Here is a 26,550-nt window from a genome sequence, read left to right on the forward strand (position 1 = left end):
GTGGGTTATTAGAGGGATGACAGTTCGATTGACGCGCTCTACTTGCCCATTACCTCTTGGGACTCCTGTGGTGATCTTGATATGTTTGATTTTCTCTTTTTTGCAGTAGTTAGTGAACATGTTTAATATAAGTGCCGTGTCACGATCCGAAATTATTCTGCGTGAGTTGCCGAATACTTATGTTTGTTTCTTCATTCTATCGATGACCTCAGCAGTATCGATGAATCGAGTCACTTACAACCATAAAAACTTTGTGAATGAGTCAATAACTACAAATACATGTTTATAAAGTTTCTTAGTTGAGATGGTATTGGGCCTAGATGATCGATATGATAAGTGCCTTATAGTGTTCTGCCCTTATTGATTAGATTAAGAAATCCTTCATGTTTGCCGTGCTTTCTTTCACTCAATATGCATTTCACACAAATACTTTTCACTTGCTCAACTTTTGCACGCATATTTTTTTAAACCAATAATCCAAAAGAATTAGTGCTTCAGTATTATTTATTCCGAAGTGGTCACGTTCGTTAGTACGTCGAATTATCTGCATTTGCATTCAATCAGGGATGACAGTTAATGGTTCATGTTTAATAATCTTATACAATAAGTTTTTTTTCATTATATATTGTTCATTGAGTTTATCATTCTGTATCAATTCAACAATTCGTTTCATTTGTTCTGTATACATAAATCTTTTTTCCGCAATGTCATTGAAAATGCTTGACAGTCGGTGATAAGTTTAAGCTGGACGCCTAATAAGTATACTCTGAACTTTTTTAAGGACTTTACGATTGCAAAAACTTCCAACTCGTAACTGGAGTATTTTTCTTCGGCTCCGATAGTATTGCCACTGGCACTATAAACTGGGTGAAACTGGTCACCATTCGCGGCTTTTTGCATCAAAATCGCACCGTAGCCTTGTCTTGATACGTCAGTATGCAGTTGCGTCTCATTTTTTGCGCAATAAAGTTTAAGGACCCGAATTTTACATAAAGCAGCTTTTAAGTTTTCTTCATGACCGAATTGAGATTTGCCCTCAATAGATAAGATAAAGGGCGGACTAAGAACGCATATCCGTATATAAATTTTCTGAAATATCCAGGTGGGTTCAAAAAACTTCAGATATCTTTAATATTTTTAGGTTGGAAAAAGTTTACAACGGTTTTTACTTTATTGCTAGATGCTTTTAACGTCCTTTTTTCTACCACATGACCGAAGTATCCAATTCTATTCTATAAGAATTGACATTTTTCCCAGTTGATAACATGACCGAATTGACCTGCAATTGTGGTCTTTTGTAAGTATGATTATATCATCCATGTCAGTTAAAACTATCCGTTTGGCTATAAATTCCTGATAAACTTGCGTTGATAAACTTCTAAAAAGCCGACGGTGAATTACAAAGGCCGAAGGCCTTATATTGACCAATATTGTTACGTCTTGTAAAAGATCCAATTGCTCCTTTATTAATGGTAATGGATGTCTGTCTTTTATTTTTTTCTTATTCAATGCCCGATAGTCAAGACAAACTCGCGTTTACAGTTTTTGTCCTTTACAAGGACTATGGGTCCGTGATATTCGGAAATTGATGGGCGAGCGATTCTCTCTTCGATCAACGAATTTACAATTTCGTCGACTTCTCAGCGTTCAATAGGCGACAGTCCTCACGGACGGGAATCGACTGGGATTGCATCCTTGAGAACTAGTTTCATCTTGATACCGACTTCACGCGATTTTTCTGGCTCGTAACTATTTATAGACTCTAATACTTTGTCACAGAGTTGGTCGTCCTCAAGATGCAATAAGTCAACGATTGGAAAGTTGTTGGTAACATTAATATGAAATATCTCTAGACATATAAACTCAGTAGTATTTTCATTAGCATTACAGCAAGAATTTCTTCGATTTGAGAATACCTAACTTCTGCTGTACATGTTCCTACAACAGTCGATTTATATATGTCCATGCGAGTATCGTGTTCCTCTTCACTTTTAATTTCTTGTGTAAACTCACATTTCGAACACTGCATTATGACCATTGTTTTTAATCCATCTCGTTTGGATTCAATAATATTCAAATGCTTCAATTGACACTAAACGTCTGGAGAATGATCATCAAACTTTTCGTGCAGTTGATCAAACATATACATAAAATCAACAATTCTGCGACCCTCAATAAGTGGTCGTTTTACTTTTTCTTCATCTTCGGGAGTAATTTTATCATTTTCTTCTGAAGATTTGTTTACGGATGCCTCGTAGTTTTCTTTCAAAAATTTTGCAACACGCTGAATACGCACTCTTCAATTAAATGATGTATAATATCATTTTTGTAGTATTCTTTAAAATCATTATTTAAATATTTGTACTTACATTTTTTTCAATTTTTGTTGTCGACTTGGTGCTTTTACGCCAGCCCACATCTTGTAACTTTTGCCACAATGGTTTTTACGCGTTAGTTTCGTAATATAAAAATTAACGAGTGCTAACTTTAATTAAAACAATGACATTAATTTTATCGCGATAAACTTTAATTTCAATAACTCAAAAAACTCGAACAATATATAAACGTTTTTTAAAATATGCACTTTAATTGTTAAATATCAATGTTATCATAACTAATTTTTCAAATTTAGTACTGAATTGAAAAAAAAAGTGTTCAGACTGTGTCTCTATTTAAAACTTTTATTGTTGCCAATATCAACAAACATTATAAATAATAAATGACAGTATATATGTGAACGAAAATAAGAATCATAAAATTCTTTTAGGCAATAAATACCTACTATCCAAATTACTGTGTCTGCAGTTACAGATGTCCGATATGAAATTCATTAACTTCATATTAATTTGTAATAAGCTAATGAATAGCTAGTAATAGCATAACTAGTAAAAAAGAATTACTATGATCTCATGTCGGATAAAAGAGTTCATAAAGATTTAAAGGTCACTATTTTTTAGTCTTCAGAGAACTTTGAACTTTATTAACTCTGCCGAAGTGCATAGAGTTGTATTTTTCGCCACTTTAAAAAGCTATAGATGTCAATTACATGACTGATCTAGTGCAAAAATTATTTTGCTATTTTAAAATAATGTGATAAGTTAATAAAAAATAATGTTAATTTCTTATATTTGTTTATTATTCTTTTTTTTTTGCAACTTAATGAAAAAAAACATTTTTTTTACGTATATCGTCTACGGATCGTACATTCTACCTTTTTCTAAAATTTCATGCAGATAATACCACCAGAACATGGAAATTTGAAGACTCCTTATTTTTGGCCAATTTTCAATTGCGCGTTTCACTCATTCAAGCTATCTCTCTCTCTCTCCCCGCGTGTTTGTCACTATGGTAATCTTTTATCTCTTTTAGTTTCATATCTCTTACTCTTACAAAATCTGTCAAGCCGCTTTAATTTTTTAATCTCCAATATATCTCGTCTCATTCCATGGTTCGTTGTTACGCGAATCTTTTTCTGTAAGTATTTCCTTGTTTTATCTATTTATTCACCTAAAACTGGTGCGCAATGATTCATATGCTTCAATATATCTATATGTTTCCGCTCGTAACGCCTTGAATTTAATTTTATTTAATAGTTTGTTTTTAAGCTGTACTACTTTTTTAAATATTTTGTTTCTCAAATAAATATATTACAATTTCCATTATGTTTTTTACTTTACTTATCTGCAAGATTTTACGAGGTTTTTAAATTAAGTGGGCCTTAATTGGCGCCTGTACCTGAGAGTTAATGTAGCAATTTTTGGTTAATATTCTTCAAATGAGGTAGTGGATTTTTTAAATGTAAATATGATCTCTGTAAACATACTGAAAGGAGGAGGAAAACTTAAACCTTCCGATTTCAGAAGAATTAATATTAATATGTTGGTTAATATTTTAATAGTTAATGTAATCAGGTAATTAGTTTAATCAAATTGAAGTTATGAAATTTTATATTTAATATTTAAAAATTTTCGTATCAGGTAAATATTTCTCTAAATAATTATATAATTTATCTGATCACATTCACATTTTACTACGAAATTTTGAACTATTAATGTTTGCAATATTTTGTTTATATACAATTACCCTATTTTTCTTGAATGTTGTATTATATTCTCTAAATTGAAGTAATTTTAAAAAATGTATGCGAATTACTATGGTGATTTTATTTTAAAGAAATTAATAATTAAATAAATTATCAGACATTATAACATAAAATATAATTAAATGATCGTTATATAATTACACATTGTTACATATTCAATCACCTCTCTGTATATTCTCTTCTTTCGTTTTCCCAGTTATTTTATAAAATTCTAATCTTCCATGTGCTCTTTCAAATTTTTTCAAAAAGACACCTTGTCCGTATCTTTATTTGTCATCAGAAACACTTTTTAAAACTTGTAAAATTCAGTTTTCGTTAAAGTGTCCCAAATTAGAGTAGAAATCGTTTTATTCGATCTAGCAACTCAATTAAATTTCAAGTAAATCTAATTTAAAAATGAAAATAGTTCATGAGGTAATAAGTTTTCACCAGTAGATTTTTTATGACATTTTCAATCAACACAATTTATATTTTTATATAGCTTATCCAATGAAATTATTACTTACAAATCACTATTAGAGACTAGAATATTGCTGGAACTTGCTGAAGAAGAAGCTTGATCATCACTAAAATCGAAATTAAGAGCACGTCGAGTGCATGAAAATGATACGTTCCCAACATTTTGCATATTTTGAGGGGAAGATGCATTATTTTCTTCACTTAAATTTTCATTACTTTCAATATTTATATCTTGTAATCTTCTATTAAGGCTTGTAACATCATCAGACATATACATTTTAATACATCAATAAGATATTGTTTTCAGATTCTCATTTGTTCACATCACGTTAAACTCTACCGTAAATCATTGATAAATTTATTCTTAATTGTTCATTATCAAATAATCAACTCAGGAAATGTTTAAATTATTATTTTTGTGGTGTCAGAATTATCCTCTATATTTTTCTAAAAAAAAATATCAATCGTAGGTTATGAAACAAATTTGATGTTGACATTTCATAAAAAATTATCAAATTCCAACCTGCTGAATTTACTGATAAGTGAAAACTTTTAAGAATTTTAAACCGTGAACTATGCAAAAAAATTCTCACTAATTTTGAGATAATAAAAGTAGAAAATTTATTATTTTATAAACTTTTTCCATTTAATACAATAAAACAACGCTGCGGAAGGTGTAAAACTTCGGTCACAGGAAACGCAGACATCTGTGTATGGACACTCAACGCAGAAATGCCTGTTCCATACTTTAAAAGCCACACCTATACCAAAGAATACTAAGGTATCCTCGTATTCTTCGCCTATACCGGGTCAGCGACATTCTGCCAAAAACCGGGTCAGGAATTTTTTGTTGTTAAGTTGGTAGTTTCGAATTAAAAGTATAAATATTAAAGATAGTATGCTCAATATGAACTTTTGTACCGAGTATGGGTTTACCGGAAGTGAGAATATAGACTAGTACGAAATTTTACCACATGTGGCGCATAATGTTGGAATTTTACCGCTTTGGCACAAAAGTATAAGGCACAAATGATCGCTTGCCAAAAAGAAACCTGTTTCTCAAATCTTGTAGAATCACGACCTCCAATAATAAATCACTCAGATAATCCACTAGATGGCAGAAATATGACATGATTATAAACGAAAAAAATGACTACAAATTAAGTATACAAACTGAAAAATAAATGTACCCAAAATAAAAATTTTTTTTATTTATCCTTAAAACAATGAACATATGTAATGAAATCGTAGCTCAATGTTAAAACCAGCATTAGGGTAAGATAAAGGCGAAAATTCACTCGATTCAACATCACAGATCAAATGTAAATATTTGCAACCTTCGCCTAGACCTAACTGACGCTAAACGTCGTGGCTACGGTATTTAATAATCTTTTTCATTATCAATGCAGTCTAATAGCCGTTATTTAATTGTTTAGTAATATTAAGTAGAACATTAAAAAGAGTCAGGGACAATAATTAACTCGGTCCACCATCATAGACTATTATTTTTAGTATGTACTATTTTAAATTTATACAAAAAATTATTTCAAGAGTATTGGAGACCAATGCCTTCATACTTAACAAGGAAGGTGTTAGATACTGCTCTCATTATCCTAAGTTTATCGAAAATAACTAAAAACCTGATTTCACTGGATTTTCTAATATTTGTCACGAACTTCCTTTTTATACATCCTGTCATAAAACAGCCCTTTCAAAACCTTCCAAAAGAAATCGTCCTAACCTTTTCTTTGATATTGATACAGGAGATATATTTTTGTATGAAGCCTAACGCATCAAGTAATCGTTGACACTTAGTGATTTTTTTACTCTTTAAAATATGTCATTAAATTTTATTTATTTCTCGATATTTTATTATTAATTAATAACATACTTATATAAATCAAATTCTCGAGAATGTCCTCTACCAAAATATGTATTTTGGTTTTTTTTATTAATTATTGGCAGGGTTTTCTTGCTTTAGAGTTTTTATAAAATGAAAATGTACATTCTATTTATACATTTAAATAATTATAATCTATTGTGTCTTACATCACATCATTATATGCCATTTTTAAATCGAAACAGCAAGAAATTATTAAAAAAATGTACATAGCTGGACTCAAAAGCAGGATGCACACGTTTTCACACTGCTCTTGTACTATTCATGATTAGCATCATTTACTACTCTATATTATTTATCATATTTATCAAAAGTAACTATTATCAGCATTATAAATAGTAGTTTTATAGCTTTGAGCTATCAGTTTACAGCTTAGAAATTTTTTATTCAAAAATTAAATGTATTTATTAAATAGTACACATGACATTATTACAAATTTTTCTTAGATAATTATTTATTTTTTAATTAGTAATTTTTTTGTTATAAAACAATCCGATTGATACTAATTAAGAAGAAATTCAATCAAGATCATGAAGATTTTCCACGAGCAATTGCCACATAAGAAAAGTAATGTTAATTTAATTTGAATATAAAAAAAAATCATCTGATTATTTACTATCCATTTTTAAAACTTTTTTGTGTTTTTTTTACTTATTTTTATAATGATAAAGTTATTTAAAGTAAATTGTTAGAAAGTACTTATTTTTTACCGAGTAATCTGTGGAGAAAAAATTGTATGTTGTGTATTCTAGCATTAGAATAAAGTTTTAATTATTGAATATTGAAAAAAAATGATTAAATATTTTTTAAATGTTCACTATTCAAATCCAGTTGTAATTATAATTAATTTGTATACCTAAAACACCATATGACTTAAATCTAATTACAAATGAATGAGTGAGCAGAGCCATCAAAGATAAGTTTAAAAAAACTTGTTTTATTATTTAAATTTACAGGGAATTATACAAATAAAAATTTCTTCTTAGTATTTTTTATAAAAAAAGTGAATAAACTGAAAAATTTTTTATACTGGTATTAGATCACAGTTTGAGTTTTAATTTGATATTATTTTAACTACCTTCTACATATTTTATAATGATTTTTAGATTAATTATTAATTATTAAATAAATTTTTGTATTGTATAAACCAAACAGAATTTATTCTATTTTTATTTTTATTGGAACAACTTACTTTTTTCTAAACAATTCATTATCACTGGCTTATCAAATTTGAATTCTAGCCAAAATGGAGACCGATAGTCAAATTCGCTCATTTCACTATTAGATTTCCTTGGGGTCAAAAGAGTAAATGCTGAATAAATTTCTGGGAAAGTATCACCTGTAATATAAATATCAAATAAATTATTTAGAAATGACTATAGTTTTTTAAGTCTGATATTCGAAATAATCAAAGTGAATTTTTGATTATATCAAATTCAGGGTGACTGCACAAATGGATAAGCAACACCTAAAAGGTTAGTTTATTAATAAAATCATATGAGAATGATAAAAGTGAATTGAGCCGATTCAAATTTATAAAGTTTTATCGATAAATAAGAACTATCAACATAGAGATAAAAACAAAGATGAGAAATTTTACTTTCTGAGATAAGAGGGTCAATACTCACAATTTTTCGGAAAATATGAGTTGTTAAAAATAAAAATGATTAATAATAATTGCGGAATCATAGTAATCAAGTACGTGGTAAGCAAATAGTAAAGCAAGTTAATTAGTTTTGAAATCGAAATCAGACCAAAAAGCAACATTGCCAATTCACAGTTAAATATTATAGGCGTCAAATAGAAAATGAAGGTTCCTTAGTGTAAACATTTGTAACTACCGTTTAATGTTAGTTTGAATGTTCAATATTATGTTGCTCAGTACTTTATTAATCTAAATTATCCATAATTATTTCATCAAGTGAATTTATTTTTAGAATTATTAATCATACTAGTTACCAGATTTAAATTTCCATTAGTGCATTTTATAAAGTTTATTATTTTTTTTAAATGATATAACTCTACTAATTTCTATTGGCATACTTCATTATACCTTAATCACTGAAAATTTTCTGAGAATTTGCTGAGCTCTGATTAAATCAACACTCTGATAACAAGCATTAATAGTAAAAATAATCTATGACGATTTTCGTTACAATACAATTAACAATGTTTGCTTAATAAAAAAAAAATATAAATTTTATACATATTTACCGTTTACAGGATGTTTGGATACTTTAACAGTCTTGATCGGAATAGAAGTATGAGGACTTTCACTCAGCTTTTTAGCCAAAGTCGAAGGAGATTTGGTTATTTTATCATCAGTTGGTTCTCCAAATAAATTGCGCTTTATTGGCACTTTTATTAAACTTTTATCACTATTACTACCTTTAAAAGAACTTTTATTGTCTAATTGACGTCTATTACGTATTGGTGATGTATTAGATAAGCCTCTTTTTCCCTCAAATGTTCCAAAACCCTAAAACAATTTATTTCAGTTACTAGTCATAAATAGATTATTTTTTAATCGTTCAATCATTCAAGTCTTTAAATGTGAATTTTTCGGCGTAACTAAAAGTCCTAGGAAATGTTCTTGAATTAAAAATTTTAAGCAAGGAACAAAATTTTTTAACGATGTGGCTTCGAAAATAAGTATATCTCAACTATCTCGATAACTATAAAAGCAATAAAGAAAAATTCGTAGATTTCCTTTTCTATTTTTCGTAGTTATGCAACGCAACAATAATAAAAATCTTTAAATTGGTTCCTAAAAAAACTTATAATATACATTGAAAACTTTATTTAAGGATGTACGAGCGTTAATTTTTTCACGGTAGAATTTTTTGAAATTTTGATATTCGATTCATTTTTTATAATAAAAATTTTATGAAAATTTCAGCACAATTGTGCCGCTAGTTTTCGAGAACTATTAATTTGAAATTGATTTTTTTACACAGGCTCTTATGGAGATCACGTGATATTTTATTAAAACTGTATTATCACTTAATAGGTCAATCACGTGATCTCCATAAGAGCCTGTGTAAAAAAATTAATTTCAAATTAATAGTTCTCGAAAAACTAGCAGCACAATTGTGCTGAAATTTTCATAAAATTTTTATTATAAAAAATGAATCGAATATCAAAATTTCAAAAAATTCTACCGTGAAAAAATTAACGCTCGTACATCCTTAAGTCTCTTTTAGTTTGCAAAATGATCGCGAAATTGGTTTTCGGAGTAATTCTTTAAAAATTTTACCCTTTATTTGAAGTGGCAATACTGTTTTTACTATTCCTATCTACTCTAGTATTTTCTTAAATTGTTAACCATGCCGAAAAACCTTAATTCTATGTTTTTGCTGACCGAACCTACTTGATAATTATACATCTTACTTGTAATGGCTGTTGACGTTTATTTTTAGATGAAAGATCAACATCACCCAGAGATTTACGCCGATGCTTTTTTCCAGAAGATTGCTTATCACGCTGCAATTTTTCTTGAACCCATCGTTTCATTCTTCTGTAATAAGCAGTATTTACAATGAATAAGGGGAGTTTATTCATTATTATTATATGAAAATTCGTACTATAAAAAATGATTGATTACTTGACAAAAGGAACAACCATGAAGAAAGCATTGGGTCCAACTCCCATTTTAACTTTTGGAGTCATATCTCTAGCCGTGTTTGGAAGATCAGAAAGTGAAAACCATTCAACATTTTTAATTTCTTTTCTAGTTTGAGGTTGAAATTTTGTATCTTTTTGTACCCCACAAATAATGTACAGCCTCACCAATCTATCATTAATGATAGATTCAATATATTCATTCTTATCTATTAATCCAGAGATATCGAATCCTGTTTCCTCTAGCACTTCACGCACAGCACAGTGTGATGGATCTTCATCTTCATTAACTTTACCTTTCGGAAAACCCCAAGAATTTTTAGACCAGTAATTTTGTACTAAAAGAACTTTGCTCATATCTTCATTTAATACTATTGCACCAAAAGTAGGCACATTTTGTTTATATTCCCGCCATTGTTCCAATACAGAATCTAACCGCTGTACGTGAGATTTTAGGAATGGAATGTGTTGAAATATGTGCATAGCAAACTCATCCATTGTACAGGATCGAAGTTTACTAACTTCGTTAGCACAGTAAAAGTCTAAATAAAACCAATGAGCCAATTCTATTTGGAAACATATTCGCACTAAGTCTTTTCGTTCTTCTTCTGGTACATTGATAATAAAACGACTGTCAACAAATAAAATAATTATTAAAAAGAAATGAGACCCTCAAAGAAATCAATTTAATCATTATGATAAAAGAATAAATGAAACAAAAAGATTAAAATTTAGAAAAAAAATAAATAATTGAAATATCACATGAACTCACCTACTTAGATCGTCGAGAATATCAAACGGAATAGCATGCTCAGTCATATTCAGATTTTCATTAATATTTATTTATCAGTAATGATATTTAATAGTGAAATTGATTTGAAAATATTTGTTATTCAATAATTATAACAATTACAATTATTTTAAATTGTTTTGTAGTATACATGTAATCTTAACCAAAGAATACTATATAGTCGAACCACGGTGGAAGATAAAGACCGTTCACACAACCAAAAACTTAAGGGTGTACATACAATCGAAAACTTAAGGTTGTTCGATCATTTAGCGAATTTAAAGGATTAATCTATAAAAATTTCAAAAGTGATAGGTAATCATTAAAAAAAATCAAGTTCGCTTTAACAATAAATTTCACCGTTTAGTTTAGCAATAATGAATGTATAAAATTCAGTTAAAAGTTAGGTTAAACCCAATGGCACGAATAAATTCAGATTTCTTGTAATCAAAACGATCAAAAGTTTCATAAATTTGTATTTAATCAATTCTGTTTGTCAAGTTTTATTTAATATCAAATATTGCCATTTTTCTTTAAATTAAATTTTAACATCGATTTTCCCTATACTATACTATTTATTAGTCGTACTCGAACAACCTTAAGCCGTAAGAGGTACAGTGCCGGACATAAATGCTTTTCAATTTGTTAAAGGTCATAAGTGTGATTTCCCTATACTGTCCTATAGAAAATCACACAGCATTTATGTCTGGTACTGTACAATTTAGGACGTGCGCGTGCGCACTAACATCATAATAAGTCAAATATTGGTTTATGCACATGCGTACGTCTTAAATTGTACGTCTTACGGCTTAAGTTTTTGATTGTGTGAACATCCTTACTTTTTGGAGTGTAGAGGCTACCTTTATATAGTTACACTGGCCAAAAAGTGTTTACTTAGTTTAATCTATAGTGGGATGAAATGAATCTCAGTTGGTTCTCTCAGTTCGACTATATAGTCGGACTGAGAAGAGAGTTCCTCAGATGCTCTTCATGTGTTCTTGTACGCTTGCGCAGTAGTAAAAAACATGGTAGAAGGGGTAGAAAATCAGTGGTGGGGAGCCCGAAAGCATTGAAGCAACTGAGGAACTCTTTTCTCAGTTCGACTATATCAAGTTATCATGGTTAATTCGATCAAATCTGTAAATTGTTTGACTAAATCTTTTCTCCGACTTCAACTTATTAAAAATAAGGTTAACAGCAATTGTTTCAACAATAAGAAGAATTCATCAATTTCACTACCCAATAATAATAGATATTATAATTGTAACATTAGTGAAAACAATAACCTAGTGTTAAATAAACTTAATCTTAACAATTATTCAAGATACGGAAAAAATAATGCTAAAAGTCATATGTTTGTACGAGGAACAAGACATTCGTCTCATGTTAAAACAGAAAATGTTAAATCAAGTCAAAAATCGCCAGAAGCAAATGAAAATATGCTGATTATTTATGATTCACAATGTCCATTATTTGTTGTAAATAAACAGAGCTCTGTCGACAAACCTAGTGAATTCAACTCCGATGATGTTGAAGTTGATGATGAAAATGAATTTCTTATTGACACAACATTGAAGAAATATAAAATACCAGCACCTTTGGAAACTTGTGATGAAGATTTTTCATATTATGCACCATATATGCAACCAACATTCAATTTTGCTACTTATGCTAATCGATCTGAAACAATCCAACAGCTTGTTAAGCTTGGAGTTGAACTCTATAAAATAGAGAGGTACTCAATAAACTTAAGATTGATTTAATAAATAAGTAATGATTACGGAATCTTGTCTAAATAGTGCTTCGATCCTACAGTAGGAGTAAAACTAATCATCAGAATTAGTATAAATTCAGTTTTTTGCGATTATCTTGTAAACTATGGGAGATGAAAAAAAATTTTACATTAAAGTTAAAGATTTGTTGACTTTACATAAAAAAGCCTTTAAACTTTGTCCTCTATTTCTGATAGTTCAGCTGTAATTTGACGATAAGAATGAAAAAATGTTAAAGATTAATTATTTTCATCTTAGTAAGAGCTCTTTTCTTATCGTTACAATCAACTCCAAGAACAATTCTTAAAATTTTTAGCCATGCTGAACAATCATGATTTTACAACGTAGTTGACTTGACTACTTTTCACTCTTAGAAATAAGTTTACTCCTCAAACCAACCCCTCTAACCAAGACCTTTATTTCATTACAGGTATCCAAATAGTATGAAGAGTCTTCTTCGACGTGATTTCAATGAAATAAAACCATATATTCAATTTCTACATGATTGTGGAGTCCACCCACATGACATTGGCCATTGTTTGACGAAGTTTCCACTCATTATTGATGAAGATCTTGATGATTTGCACACAAGAATTCGCTATTTAAGAGCCCATAAATTTTCCATCGATGACATTCAAAGGATTGTGAGTGTTTGTCCTCAATGGCTGAGATATACAACAAAAGAAGTTGATCGGAAACTCGGATATGTCCAAGCAGAGCTTAAATTATCTGGAGAACAAGTGAGAAAAGCCTTCGTGATGCAGCCAAAGCTGATTTTAGCTCCCCGAAGTCAGCTTAGAGAAAATTTCTTTTCAGTTAAAGAAGAAATGGGTTTTGATGACTACCAGATTAAGCAAATTCTGCTAGCAAAGCCAAGTATATTCATAAATGGTGACTAATTTAAACTCAATTGTTTATTTAATTTACTCAAAAGCTCTATATTTAACATTTTAATGCTACATTTTTTCAGAACGAAAATTTATTGCAAAGACGTTTGATTATGTTCACAATCAAATGCAGATTTCACTTGAATTGTTAACTAAAATTCCAGTGATTTTGTTAGCTCCAGTTTCTAAAATTGCAGAACGTCACGAGTTCCTGAAACTTTTGAAAAGAGATCAATATGATCCACGGAAGCCCTTGTATGTTAATTTAGAAGATCTATCTCGTTCATCAGATTATGAATTTTGTACAAATATTGCTAAAACGTCGATACAATTATTTGATATGTTTCTAAAAACTCGTTAATAAATGGTGAAGTATACAGTTATGAAATTTTTTATTTTCACTTAAATTAATGGTTAAAAAAGTTCGATGATTAAGTTAACACACAGCTTTAAAAATAAATATTGTCTCGAGTAATAAAAAATGATCGAGGTGAATGATTTATTTCCTTAATGGTTAAGTAAAAAAAATGGAGAGTAGGAATTTTCAAATACAAAATAATTTTAAAAAATCACTTTTAACTTAAGTTAACTAATTAGTTTTTTGAATCATTTTTTGGTCAAGGAGTTTGATTTGAAGGGGCAAACTTATTTCTAAGAGTGAAAAGTAGACGAGTCAACTAGATTATCAAATTATAACTGAACTATTTAAAATAGAGGAAAAAGTTCAAAAGCCTGTTTTATGGAATATCAAAAAATCTTTAACTTTTATGCGAAATTTTTTTTCATATCTCCCATAGTTAACAAGATAATCGCAGAAAACTGGATCTAGAATGATTCTGGCGGTTAGTTTGATCCTTCTCCTGAAGTTGATGCCTTTTATTTAATACTGTAAATTATTTTCATTAACCCTCAAAATATTTTTTTAAAATTTTAACTATGCTGAACAATCCTTATCTTATAACTCTGCTGACTGAGCTATTAATTTATTATTTAAAACAAAGATAAAAGTGATATCAACCATTTAAAAATTGTACCTTATAAATCATAATTGTCACAAAAATAAGGTGATCCTATGTTTTTATAGAATATTTAATATTTAAATAATATTAATTCGTTGACTTTATTTAATAATAAAATTATTGCAAAAAATATTATGTTATCAGACTAAATGATTTTAACTCAATTACATATTCAATTCTATTATCAAACTCTCACTTTTATTACAATATCTTAATAGGTTCGTCTTTATTAATCAACGTAATAAAAATTATCAAATTTATTATAGAAATTGATAGCAAATTTTATTTTAATTCTTGTTTCAAAAACATCATTATAGCAATCAGACTTTTAAAGATTGTATAAGAAAGCATTCATATACTGATGACTCAAAAAATCTTATGAATACAATTTATGAAATCACGGCAACTGCAAATAATAAAATTCTTATGTAAAACATTACTCCAAGAAATCACGAGATTAATTATAATTTCATTTTTTTTATCAATTCATTAAATTGAAAAACTTTAAATGACTGAAGTTTATTTACTTAACTAAACTTTCCTAATTCTTGTTTTTTTTGTATTGCCCGAACTGAATGATATAAAAGTGTATCAATAAATCCTGCCACTGTAAACACACCGCCAATTATTGCACAAACATTTGTAGCAAAATGTCCAAATGATTTCTGTTTTTCTGTATATTTCACCATCAGCGGACTCAATTCGTAACTGAAAAATATCCCAGGCATACCTGATTCACCTCCAAATGCCATTATTTTTTTAGAATGTCGAGTGATGGAAAATTGATTGGTTTGTAACTGGGCATTGTCTGAACGAAAATACGTTGTTGGAACTATTTTGATGTAGTGTTGGAACATCATTGCACCTTTGAACAAAATAAATTATTATTACCTCTTTACTTCCCCATTAGGAAGTTATTGCAATAAAGCCAATTGTCAAAATTCGTCTTTTTGTTATTTCTTTACGTTTTGTAAGTTTGTATTACTTTTCACAATTGCATATGGTTTATAACAATTTTTATTTGTTGATGTTTATCGTTCTATACGATTTGCGACTATTAACTATTGTTCATGATAATTTGTTGATTGACGACAATCTATTGTTCAAAAAATAATAATACTTTTTACATAAACAATTAAATATCTCGACAACTATTAACTCATCAAAAACATCCCTCTCCTTCTAGGCTGTACAAAAATGTGCACCAAGCATAAATGATGGCAACCCTAGTAGCTAAGATCTGTCGTTAGAATTGTCGACAGACTTACGTACGTCTGTTTCCTTTCTGCGGCAGCATCTGACGTCTGACGTTGATCTTACGTTAGGAAACTAAAAGACAGCAACATACGGAAGTCTGACGGCAGTCTGTTTCCTAATAATAATAATATAATGGCTACTAGGATTAATGATTTAACAGCATTAATGGTGGAACTACAAAAAGTCCTAAAATCATTAAAAGCCAATTATTTAAATCTAAGAATCAACAATATTTAAAATGAATTGTTTTCTTTGGTTTTTTTTTTTTAAAATTCAATACGTTTTATGACATAATCAAAATAACAATCAATAACTTGGTGTGACTGTTAAGATTTTATAAAAGCATGAAATTACGATCATGTTCAAAATATTGAAGCAAATTCATAAGTAACAACGTGTGTCGATTTCCGATGGGCTGATTTCGAGATATTAAATGAAATAAAATATATTTTCTTATGAACAAAAAGGCCACATTTAGCTGGATTATAATTGAAAAATATTAAAAAATTATATAACTTCTATTGATTTGTCAAAGATGTCATGGCTATAATATTCCAGGGCTTATTAATTATCATTATAATTACTATTGTTATTTATTTATTATTATTATCTCCTTTCGGTTCGTCAAAGGTGTCTGGCCAGGGATCCCAGGGCTCCGACCGACCTGGCGCCTGACCAGACGGGATTATCCTACAGACACCCGACTCCCTCAGGTTTGAGGGTGAGCCGGGGCTGCAGCCGTTCAGTCAAAGTTTTTACAATTGTCTCAGGATTCGGAGAGAACCAAGGATGACCGCCTTCTGCATACAAGCCGCGAGAATCTCAGCCTGACAACGGCAGACTGGTATTGTTCGAAGCTCCGTCAAAAAGCGGTCCCTCAATTATTATTATTATTATTATTATTAACTTTATTATTAATTGAAAATAATAAACTCTATCATAACGTATTTGAATTTGTTACTTTTATCATACATCAGATAGCGCTAGTTGAGTTTTCAAAATGGCAGCCGTGTAAAAAGCACACTAAACATTTGTTCGAAATTCGACCGGCGATTTTAATAAAATTAGATAATAATTAAGTAAAAAGTGTTCATATCTGAATGAAAAATAACAAAAAAATTTCATTAAAGTAAATAATTAAATATTTAGTCATAACATTGAGGTTATAAGGTATGTTTTGTTCAGTTTTTTAAACTTTTTCCAATTACTTTGTAAAACACTGATGATTGAAAATAAAAAAATGATGATGAAATATCCAATACAACGTGAATAAATAAAATTTTAGTTGAATTATGCCTGTACCTGGAGCAGTATATCAACAGGGCCCGTCGTGTTGGGATCGAATAAAAATGGGATTTGGAATTGGATTCTGTGTTGGATTGGCATCAGGAGCACTTTTTGGTGGCTTTTCTGCACTAAGGTAGATGAAAAGATCTTTTAAATATATGAATTTCAATAATAATAATAATACAATATGAAACGATTTTTACTAGGTACGGTTTAAGGGGACGAGAATTAGTAAATAGTGTAGGTAGAACGATGATACAAGGAGGTGGTACATTTGGCACATTTATGGCTATTGGTACAGGCATAAGGTGTTAATATTATTTTTTAATTAATCAAATTAAAAGGTGAACCACTGCGCACATATTTATTCTGGATTTTGGACATAATAAACTATTATTATTGATAATCAATATATTCATACCTTGATGAATGCTGATGATTAATCATTTTTAACTGATATTTAATGAATTGGGCGACAAATGAGCTATTTGATTAATATCAATCAACAAAATATTGTTGTTATTATTGATTAATATTGTTATGATCTTCTGAATAAAAGAAAAAATAGTTACTTATGCAATATCAGACTTGTAAAAAATACCTTCTAAACAGTATTTAAATGTAAATACTTGGCTTGATATTTCCCATTGAAAATATATTTGCATTAATACAATTATAATAACAACTTTTTCAACTATTTACACATGATTATATAGTCTGTTAAGTTGAATATATAAATTGATTTCAAACGGCACAAATTATCAAAAGTGTTTGCAAAATCAAATGAAATGAAGAAAAATTTGTGTTTGAACACAAATAAGAAATATTTTCATTGAAAAGTATTTCAAATACTCGAAGAGAATTTTAAATACTTTACAAGTATGTTGAATAATTACTTATTTAGATATTGGATTTGTAATAACTCTAAAATGTAGAGTTCAACCAATGAGTAGAAAAATCAAGATTTCCAAATCCAGTTTATCGCGATTATCTTGTAAACTATGGGAGGTAGAAAAATTTTTTACATAAAAGTTAAAAATTTTGACTTTACATAAAAAAGCCTTTAAACTTCTTCCTCTATTATATCTCTAATAGTTTAGCTGTAATTTGACGATAAACATGACTAACTGTTGAAAATTGATCATCTTTATCTTCATCATCATTTTAAAGGTAAACTGTAAGAGATAGAGGTCAAAGCACGATGATTTTTTTTGTGTAAAATAAATAAATCTTTAATTTTTATTTTAAACTTGTCTCCATATTTTTCATAGTTTACGAGATAATCGCAAGAAACACAGCTCGAGACGTTTTTTTGCTAGGCTTGCCCTTTGCCTGAGGTAAGAGATCCGTTTACCATTACTAATTATTTCCTGATTTCAATGGCTCGATAATTACTTTTATTCACTCGTAAGTGTTTAAACCTAATCATAAATTCATGAAGATAGTTAGTCTTTATATAATAAATAAAAAAAATTATATTAGCTAGATAAGTTTGTTCTTTGCTTCAAGATATTTCATTTTTTAATAAAAATTTTTTAGACAATCACAAACGACAGGAATTATTCGTAACTTCCTGTTGACTCTTTTACAAAATAATAGACAGCTACAATAAATATTTATAATACTATATCTTTCGGTCGAATAAAGTGCATGTGTGAGTGCGTGTGTATACCAGGTTTTTTTTTTCGTTTTTGATATCTCGAAAACCACCGGGGACATCGACTTCAGACAAATTTCATTTTAAAGATAATCTGAAAAGAGTTTAAATACATTGGGCCTGTCACATGACTCTAAACCATTGCTCATTATTTATGATGATATCAATTAGTTATAAACAATTAATAGTGGTTTTAATTTATTTCCGTGAAAAATGAGTTCAAATATGGCTATATCTGATTCGATCAGTATTATGAGACTGTACAGATATAATCGGATTAAAATTTCAGATCTGAATAGACATAACATATCTATTCAGATGATCACAGATGAAGGGTATTCAGATCTGTTTGGATCTGGTCAGAACTAAAGAAAGTTGATAATTTTCTCTAGACCAAAAAATCAGATCTTATCAGATATGATCATATTTGAAAAAAGTTTATTAGTCTGAATCTTAAATCTGAAAAATTTTATCATCTGAACAGATTTGAAGAAAAATATATAATTTTCATTAAAATATAAATCAGATTTAATCAGATCTGAGAACAATTAATCATTCTTGTAAAACATTTAATAAAAATAAATAGCCGCAGTTATACAAATAGATAATTTAAAAATAGCATCTTAAGTTTTCTGGATTAGCGTAATGGTGAGTATGCAAGTCTACGGTTACGAGGGTTCAGGATCGAGTCTACTTATGTTTCATTACTTTACTTTAGGAGTCATTTTCAGCACAGAAACTAAATCATAATCATGACATTAAAATATTATTTATTCAGTAATAAGATCTAAATCTGATAAAATTTTTATTTTAATTAAAATTGTCTTCTAAATTTATATCTGCGCAGATCTGAAGAGGTCTCAAGTAATCAGAAAAATGAGTTCAGATCTGTATTATGAGACTGTTCATATCTGAAAATTAAAAAAAAAATTCAGATCTGAACTCGTTTTTCAAGGGTTGAATGGTCACTATTATTAATATATTCGATAAATATCAATAAAATATTGTTATACATGACTTTATGTCATTAAACAATTGTATATTGTTTATAACATAAGCAATTTGTTATAAACATTAAAAACTTAGAGATGAACAAATTACGGATTTCAATGAAGGGGAAGTTCGTCGTAAGGGCAAAAAGTGAATTTAAAACTTTTTTTTTAATTATATCTAAGTTGATTAACCTAGAAGAAAATGAAAAAAGTATCGAATTGTTCTGATAAAAAATAGAAATTATCGTAATAATTAAGACTACCTTCTTCTGCTATCACAGTTGTGTTATCCATAGGGTTGGTTTTCCCTGGAATATTAACTCCAAAACTTAGATGCCGAATTTTATGGGTCATATTGAATTGACTTGATGCATAAGGCTGAACATCGTGCACTTGACAACAAACACAATATTTTAAAATGCAAATTAAATAATTTTTTTTCATAATTAAAATGTTGGATATTTATGAGATATTGCATTGTAATTAGTTGATTGACTACTTACCATGCACGTGATTAATTGAAAAACTATTTCCCGGTGAAATATGAAAACTCCCTCCGACTCTATTGACTTCCATATACCCATAAATTTGACATCCTTCTGTAAAAGCATTGTTTATTTCATGTAACGCTGAATGAGCACATTGTTTTATTGATGAAGGGTCTGGGAAAGCCCATTTTTTTAAGATATAAGCTTGTTTCACGTCTGTACATGTATTACAGCACCTGCAAGTCAAAGAATGAATTGAATGTTAATTTGGAAAATAAGATTTTTCAGCATGGATAAAATATAAAGATAATATTCTTAAAATGGTTAAAAATAAAAAAAAGGTCTAAGTACACTTTATCTGTGCTAACACGACGAACTTCACATTAGTAATTGTTTATGACAAATTCATATTGTTATTGTTATAAACAATGCGTAATTGTCAAGAGTTATAGCTCAACATTAATAATATCATTTTGTTGAAAACATCCAAGTCGGTGTGATACACACATTAGTTAATCGAAAAATACACTTTTTAATTGCTTACAATAAATTCATATTTTTATGAACATTGCGTGATTGGTGAACGTCACATTCGGTTGTGAATAATAATGTCTAGTCAATATTGACATCATTTTTAACCAAATTTGCTAAAATTTCTTTTAGATCTTCGTTACAATAATATCTTTCGAACAAATTTTGGTTGAAGTTGATATTTTGATCCGTTCTTGAAATATCGAAAACGAAAAAAATGCTGACATACGTACGTACATACGTACACACACATCACTCTAAAAATTGGTCAGTATGGTTGGAAATATCTTGAAACTTGGAGATATGATGAAAATTCAAACTTCACCAATCAACCCAATTTCAATAACTTTCTAATGGGAAGTTAACAATGTATCCGGGAGAGCTGCCGAAAAAAAGTAAAAATTAACTTCGGACCTAGTTTTGAAAGATTTTCTTAAGAATTTAAAATGATATCCAAAACGGTGTCGAACAGAAAGTTGTAGATGCTGAAATTTTACATAAATGGGTCGCTATACTTAAACTTCTATTTCTCATAGTTTAGATCGAAAATAATGAAAAAAAAGGGCAAACAATTTTTAGCGATTTCTACGATTTGTCTATCTTCATTTCCATTTTACAGCTGAACTATTGGAGATCGAGATTAAAATGTAACGACTTTTTTGTGTAAAATTAAAAGATCTAAAAATTTTACGATACTTTTTTTCGCATCTGTCATAGTTTACGAGATAATTGAAAAAAATTAAAGTTCAATAAAGATGACATGATCAAGAAGCTTTCATGTTTTTTTTTAATCCATTAGGAAGTTATTGTAATGGATCCGATTTTGCGAATTTCAAATGTTGATATATTTTGATGTTTTGGGATTCCTTGAGTCGGGTGTGCTCAGGTACATATGAATATATATATATATATATAATCTCTTTTCTTTAAGAATATTTTTTTAAAGTATTGTCTAGACCAAGAGACCATTTAACAAGATTGATAATAATTATTTAAACATACGTAATGTTCAGCTCTACATCTTCAGCTCCATAGCAAGATCCACAGATAACTTCGGTTGTTGTTGTCACAGTCTATAAACAAAGTAAATATTAAAATGTTTTTAATTTACAGGAGTGTGACTAATGATGCTAACCTGATTAGCTAACTTTTTAACTGTTTGATTATCCAAAATATCTGTTTTCTTAGGATCTTCTATTGGCTGACCATCTAAATTGAGCCTCCTTTTGTAAATATTATGGTCTATTTGTAAATGTTGTTCTCCAGTAGTGTCCATTGCATCCAATGACAGCACTAAAAACCGGCATTCATTAGTTAAAACAAAATCCAATTGACAATTATTTCAAAATATCATGACACACAACTTACAATCACATGCTATATTAGGAACAATTATGTCCAAATTTATCTTCAATTTAGAACCTCTTGATGTGTCGACAAATAATTCTTCATCCAAACTCGGCGTCAGATAATCTTTCAGTTCAGACATAAAGAGTGAAAACATGATGATTGAACTCACTATTGTGACTGAAAAATGTAAAAAAATAGAAAAATGTAAACAAATATCTCCTGCCATTGTTATAAATCTTTCTAATTTTGGTTATTGTCAAATATGTTGTGACAATTTGGATCGCTGAATTGTGGTTATATTTTTGCAGTGAGTAAATATTGAAGAAAGCAATATTTTTAAGAAAACGAATTTATTAAGTAATGATGATTAAATTTAGTTGGTTGTATTGATTGCATTCTTAATCATTAAAAAATTATACTTTTAGAGCTAAACATGGTGAATACTCACCCAAAGCACCGCTAAATGTTTTAACTCGAAAATCTTCAAGTGTTTTTGGGTAAGCATCGAACTTTCTTAACATTGCAGTAATGTTCATGATTCAATTAAATGGTTTTTATTTATTTTTTCTGTATAATTCATCAATACAAACATTCATTCGGCGTTTCAATAGTTTTACAACTTATATTATTATGTTTGATAAAAAAATTACACGTAGCAACGGGTACCATACAGTCGTATGAATGTAAATATCAACTGTCCAATATTGTCAAACTAGGAAAAGAGTTCCTCAGTTGCTTCGAAGCTTTCGGGCTCCCCACCACTAATTTCTTACCCCTTCTACCACGTTTTTCGCTACTGCGCAAACGTACAAAAGCACATGAGGAACTCTCTCTGGCGAGCTCTAACAGAATAAGGCTTAGTTTACACCCAGCGTTCCGATCCCGTTTCATTCCGGAATGGAGTGAATCGAGTCACCGTTTATACTTGAATTATTCCGTTCGGAAAGGAATGGAGATTGAAGTAAAGAAACAGGATAACCAACTTTGTAAATTTATACTTCAAAACTCAAAGTATATACCCATAACCTGTAATGTTACAGAAGCATCTGTAATATTTTAAGCTTAAAAAGAAGCTTCAATCGTGGAGCAGACTCTGCAAGTATAGTACAAAATCAGAAAAATCAAGCAGTCATGTCATTAACTTCTCCAGATATTGAGATGTCTGATGACATTTCTGTTTCATTAGATGATGCAGTTCCCAGTTCGTCAAAAGATGTTGGATTATTATCAAACACAATAAAACTATCTAGTCTTCAAAGTATTACTATTGAAGATAAGACTGATATCATAGAAAGCAATATAAATTGCTGTGCAATTGAAAATATTGTGGCTAATAGCAATGTATCCGATAATAATAACAATTTTGATAAAAAAAATGAAACTGATACAGAAAAAATTGAAAAAAACAATTTAAAAAAAACAATCAACGATGCGAAACGATCTGTAGTGCCAAAAAAAAAAACAATCATTTGGTCAAATATTTGATAAGGCAATCGATCGTCTAATAAATGCCAACAAAGAACAGCTACAAATGGCAGTAGATAGCAATAATAAATTAGTACTAGAAATAATGGAAAAACAAAAGGAAATGCTACAAGAGCAAACTCAGTTACTGTTGCAACATTTAAATACTAACCAAACTCATTCAGTTCAACAAAATTTTCCAATATGGAATTCAATGCAATTAACTAGCCAACCTAGAATAATAACACCAAATCATCAACGACCTCAGTTCGTAAGAATTCCTGCTAATATAATTGAGCAAGCTCGTAGATCTTCATTACCAGTTCCAGCAATATCTTTAACTCCTCATACTACCTCAACTTTGCAGCCATCATTAACATCCGATTATAATGACGAATCTACATTTTCTTCATAAAATATCAACAACAAATAATTTATGTTTATAAAAAATGTTAAAGAATATTGAAACACATATTTTTAATTCATGGAAAAATATATTATTTTACTTTTTTCCATAATTGATATAGTTTTGTAACGCAAGGTTAATAAAATGTAATAATAAATATACGCAATAACAAATAAAACGCAAAATAAATAAAATTTGTATTAAAATATTTATTTAATTTTGATTTAATACTTCCTATAAAACTAGTGATTTGTTCAATGTGTATCAACATGTATTACATGGATGGACACAATATTTCAGTTTTTATGTTACTTGAGCAATTTTTAATTTCGGAGGATTTCTGTAAGATAATCGCATAATGCATCTCGAATTCTTCTTGCATTAAGATCATCATATGTTCGTGCCAATTGCCTTTGTGGTTGAGGAAATATACGTTCAATTTCTTTTACATAACTATCCCAATTTATCAAAAATGGATCTTTTTTAGTTTCTAAAATATTATGGAGTGTACAGCAAGCAGCAACTACGTCTGGAACAAATTGATAATCTAACTCTGTACGTTTTAATAATGTTCGCTATCGCGCTTTTAAGCGTCCGAATGCCATCTCAATATGTACTCTTCCTTTATTAAAATAGTTATTGAATAATTCTTCTTGAGCTGTTAGCTCTGAATTTGTATAAGCTTTCATCAACCATGGCAGAAGAGGATAAGCTCCGTCACCCATTATGAAATATGGAACATTTACTTCTTTCACTCGTTTTACATTCTACAAAATGAGAAAATTTATGAACAAATGTATAGTTATCGTTTATTAGTATAGATAAATCTTTTTTAGTTTATTAACTACCTTTGGAATTAAATTATCTGCATTTCTATATAACAGGGACTTTCGAAATACTGCTGCATCATGTGAACATCCTGGAGATTGACAATTCATATTTCTAAACCTAGCAAAAAAAAAAAACACTCAAATTAAAATTATCCAAGTTAAATTACAATTATACAAAAAAATTCATTTTTAAGTACCTCAGTGTCACATCGACTAAACCTTGGAGTACTATTGATGGCCAACCTTTCCTATTTACGTAATCTCTGTAGCCTTCAGTTGGTGGTAATATAGGAATATGGGTACCATCAATTGCACCAATTACTTGAGGTATATGAATTAAATATTCATACATTGATGATATAATAGAACACTCGGTTTCATCTGGCATAACAATATATTTTGGCAGAAGAATAGTATTTATTGCTTCAACCACTTCATGCATACACTTCCAAACAGTGGATTTATGAATACCAAAAAGATTAGCGACTACCCGATATTCACAACAGCTAGCTAAGTAGTATAAAACAACACCAACTTTTTTATCAACACTCAGAGGTTTTCTTGGAGGTTTCATAATAGGTCGAGACGGCTCAAGCATTGGACGTAATTCCTCACCAATATAATAAAACGTTGATTTTCGCATTCTGAACGTTTCAATCCAATCGTTATCATCAAAATGTCTTTTAACAGTCACTTCCTACCAAAATGCATTTCTATTTTTCATCCATAACCGTCTAGGTGTACGATTGACACTGACTGGTCTGTGTCCAAGTATTTCGTGCAATTTATTGTAATATGGACACTTTACTGAAGTACCAGCACCGCTTTGTGAAAGTGCACGACAAGTAGCATTGTAACTTTCTGTAATTTTATTAAATTTTCATAAGAAAACAATTGTGCAGTTAGCATTAAAAAGAAGCCGCCAAGAATGTGATTTATATTATTTTATATGACAAATACACGAACTAAATGTAATTAATACTTACGTTTCAAACTTTTATATTTATTTTTAATTTGTTTAGCAGGTCGTACTACACCCCGATAATTCAATTTTTTTTCAAAAGACTTAAAAACGTCGTCAACTCGACTTTGTTTGGAATCCATAAGATCTGCTATTTGCTCTTCTTTAAATAATTCTAACAACTTATCTACTTCATTTGGCAACCAAATATCTCTACTTTTACTCATTATATATTTGATATATTGTACTTATTGTTAATAATCAATAAACATTACAAGTAATTGTTTAAAAATAAACTTGAAAAAACATAACCTTACAAATGCTCTATACTAATCTAACTTATGCTACATTACTGATTGGCAATACCGAATTCATTCCTGAATAACGCGTTTACATCAGCTTATTCCGGTCCTAAATCATTCCATTCCATCTAAAAATAGAGGAATGAAATGAAATGATTCCGGTCGTGATTATACCCGTTTACATTAGACAAATCTTAGTTCATTCCGGAATGAAACGGGATCGGAACGCTGGGTGTAAACTAAGCCTATTTTTAGTTGTGAAAGGGAGGTGGCTTGCCCTTCTCCAATTGCCAATTCTCCCTCTACGGTAGTGACGCTTGCGCACAACAGTTCAAATGAAAAGAAAGAGACAGACATATTTATTTTCTGTCTCACTTCATAGGCCACGCGCCCACTTACGGGAACTAGCAATATAGGAATATTAGATATATGACTACCGTGAAAACCTCATTAATTTACTTCAGGAATAGATTGA

General features: G+C 29.4%; 7 protein-coding genes across 9 annotated transcripts in view; 2 read left to right on the forward strand and 5 right to left on the reverse strand.

Moving 5' to 3' along the window:
* Positions 1-5,485, reverse strand: part of LOC118070037 (BTB/POZ domain-containing protein 1-like) — a 72,107-nt gene extending 66,622 nt beyond the window's left edge. The window contains exons 1-2 of the mRNA XM_035088451.1: positions 5,085-5,485; positions 4,609-5,008 (exon numbers count right to left, since the gene is read on the reverse strand). Of these exons, the coding sequence (XP_034944342.1) occupies positions 4,609-4,838 (230 nt within the window). The 5' untranslated portion in view covers positions 4,839-5,008; positions 5,085-5,485. The remainder of the gene's footprint in view (positions 1-4,608; positions 5,009-5,084) is intronic.
* Positions 5,486-7,618: 2,133 nt separating this feature from the next.
* DCP2 (decapping protein 2) lies at positions 7,619-11,503 on the reverse strand. Its single transcript, XM_035088560.1, has 5 exons — positions 10,855-11,503; positions 10,066-10,713; positions 9,852-9,978; positions 8,676-8,940; positions 7,619-7,800 (listed from the first exon to the last, which is right to left on the reverse strand). Exons 1-5 carry the CDS (start codon positions 10,899-10,901, stop codon positions 7,637-7,639), a joined length of 1,251 nt encoding a protein of 416 aa, XP_034944451.1. The 5' UTR covers positions 10,902-11,503; the 3' UTR covers positions 7,619-7,636.
* A 137-nt stretch (positions 11,504-11,640) lies between these two features.
* mTerf3 (mitochondrial transcription termination factor 3) lies at positions 11,641-13,919 on the forward strand. 2 transcript variants are annotated; one of them, XM_035088559.1, is made up of 4 exons: positions 11,641-11,824; positions 11,980-12,607; positions 13,075-13,535; positions 13,615-13,919. In XM_035088559.1, exons 2-4 carry the CDS (start codon positions 11,991-11,993, stop codon positions 13,890-13,892), a joined length of 1,356 nt encoding a protein of 451 aa, XP_034944450.1. In that variant the 5' UTR covers positions 11,641-11,824; positions 11,980-11,990; the 3' UTR covers positions 13,893-13,919. The 2 variants fall into 2 exon arrangements, with proteins under 2 accessions (XP_034944450.1, XP_034944449.1); XM_035088558.1 differs by lacking the exon at positions 11,641-11,824 and having other exon boundaries at positions 11,834-12,607.
* An 896-nt stretch (positions 13,920-14,815) lies between these two features.
* LOC118070128 (endoplasmic reticulum-Golgi intermediate compartment protein 3) lies at positions 14,816-22,851 on the reverse strand. Of its 2 annotated transcripts, XM_035088562.1 has the most exons (8): positions 22,561-22,851; positions 22,131-22,289; positions 21,898-22,055; positions 21,765-21,835; positions 20,247-20,467; positions 20,007-20,135; positions 15,281-15,415; positions 14,816-15,157 (listed from the first exon to the last, which is right to left on the reverse strand). In XM_035088562.1, exons 1-8 carry the CDS (start codon positions 22,646-22,648, stop codon positions 15,078-15,080), a joined length of 1,041 nt encoding a protein of 346 aa, XP_034944453.1. In that variant the 5' UTR covers positions 22,649-22,851; the 3' UTR covers positions 14,816-15,077. The 2 variants fall into 2 exon arrangements, with proteins under 2 accessions (XP_034944453.1, XP_034944452.1); XM_035088561.1 differs by having other exon boundaries at positions 14,818-15,415.
* On the forward strand, positions 16,808-17,602 carry LOC118070130 (reactive oxygen species modulator 1). Its single transcript, XM_035088563.1, has 3 exons — positions 16,808-16,977; positions 17,093-17,227; positions 17,301-17,602. The coding sequence occupies exons 2-3, from the start codon at positions 17,100-17,102 to the stop codon at positions 17,407-17,409; spliced, it is 237 nt and encodes a 78-aa protein (XP_034944454.1). The 5' UTR covers positions 16,808-16,977; positions 17,093-17,099; the 3' UTR covers positions 17,410-17,602.
* A 1,555-nt stretch (positions 22,852-24,406) lies between the features above and the next one.
* LOC118070131 (protein ALP1-like) lies at positions 24,407-25,493 on the reverse strand. Its single transcript, XM_035088564.1, has 3 exons — positions 25,010-25,493; positions 24,831-24,930; positions 24,407-24,749 (listed from the first exon to the last, which is right to left on the reverse strand). Exons 1-3 carry the CDS (start codon positions 25,453-25,455, stop codon positions 24,558-24,560), a joined length of 738 nt encoding a protein of 245 aa, XP_034944455.1. The 5' UTR covers positions 25,456-25,493; the 3' UTR covers positions 24,407-24,557.
* Positions 25,480-26,231, reverse strand: LOC118070132 (uncharacterized). Its single transcript, XM_035088565.1, has 2 exons — positions 25,799-26,231; positions 25,480-25,673 (listed from the first exon to the last, which is right to left on the reverse strand). Exons 1-2 carry the CDS (start codon positions 25,998-26,000, stop codon positions 25,510-25,512), a joined length of 366 nt encoding a protein of 121 aa, XP_034944456.1. The 5' UTR covers positions 26,001-26,231; the 3' UTR covers positions 25,480-25,509.
* Positions 26,232-26,550: the final 319 nt, after the last annotated feature.

This window comes from Chelonus insularis, unplaced genomic scaffold, assembly GCF_013357705.1.
Source record: "Chelonus insularis isolate UGA/USDA-ARS -01 unplaced genomic scaffold, ASM1335770v1 contig_50_pilon, whole genome shotgun sequence".
NCBI lineage: Eukaryota > Metazoa > Arthropoda > Insecta > Hymenoptera > Braconidae > Chelonus > Chelonus insularis.

Coding starts and splice junctions, on each gene's coding strand:
- LOC118070128 (XM_035088561.1), bottom strand. CDS start 22,648: ATGAACATTACTGCAATGTTAAGAAAGTTCGATGCTTACCCAAAAACA. Junction 22,056..22,130: donor TCCTAATATAGCATGTGATT/GTAAGTTGTGTG, acceptor GCCGGTTTTTAG/TGCTGTCATTGGATGCAATG. Junction 15,416..20,006: donor AACTGTGATAGCAGAAGAAG/GTAGTCTTAATT, acceptor TTTTGTTCAAAG/GTGCAATGATGTTCCAACAC.
- LOC118070130 (XM_035088563.1), top strand. CDS start 17,100: ATGCCTGTACCTGGAGCAGTATATCAACAGGGCCCGTCGTGTTGGGAT. Junction 17,228..17,300: donor GGTGGCTTTTCTGCACTAAG/GTAGATGAAAAG, acceptor GATTTTTACTAG/GTACGGTTTAAGGGGACGAG.
- mTerf3 (XM_035088559.1), top strand. CDS start 11,991: ATGGTTAATTCGATCAAATCTGTAAATTGTTTGACTAAATCTTTTCTC. Junction 12,608..13,074: donor GAACTCTATAAAATAGAGAG/GTACTCAATAAA, acceptor ATTTCATTACAG/GTATCCAAATAGTATGAAGA. Junction 13,536..13,614: donor GCCAAGTATATTCATAAATG/GTGACTAATTTA, acceptor ACATTTTTTCAG/AACGAAAATTTATTGCAAAG.
- LOC118070132 (XM_035088565.1), bottom strand. CDS start 26,000: ATGAGTAAAAGTAGAGATATTTGGTTGCCAAATGAAGTAGATAAGTTG. Junction 25,674..25,798: donor TAAATATAAAAGTTTGAAAC/GTAAGTATTAAT, acceptor ATAAAATTACAG/AAAGTTACAATGCTACTTGT.
- DCP2 (XM_035088560.1), bottom strand. CDS start 10,901: ATGACTGAGCATGCTATTCCGTTTGATATTCTCGACGATCTAAGTAG. Junction 9,979..10,065: donor ATGGTTGTTCCTTTTGTCAA/GTAATCAATCAT, acceptor TGCTTATTACAG/AAGAATGAAACGATGGGTTC. Junction 8,941..9,851: donor AACGTCAACAGCCATTACAA/GTAAGATGTATA, acceptor AAATTGTTTTAG/GGTTTTGGAACATTTGAGGG.
- LOC118070131 (XM_035088564.1), bottom strand. CDS start 25,455: ATGCGAAAATCAACGTTTTATTATATTGGTGAGGAATTACGTCCAATG. Junction 24,931..25,009: donor TTAGTCGATGTGACACTGAG/GTACTTAAAAAT, acceptor TTTTTTTGCTAG/GTTTAGAAATATGAATTGTC. Junction 24,750..24,830: donor CAGATAATTTAATTCCAAAG/GTAGTTAATAAA, acceptor CTCATTTTGTAG/AATGTAAAACGAGTGAAAGA.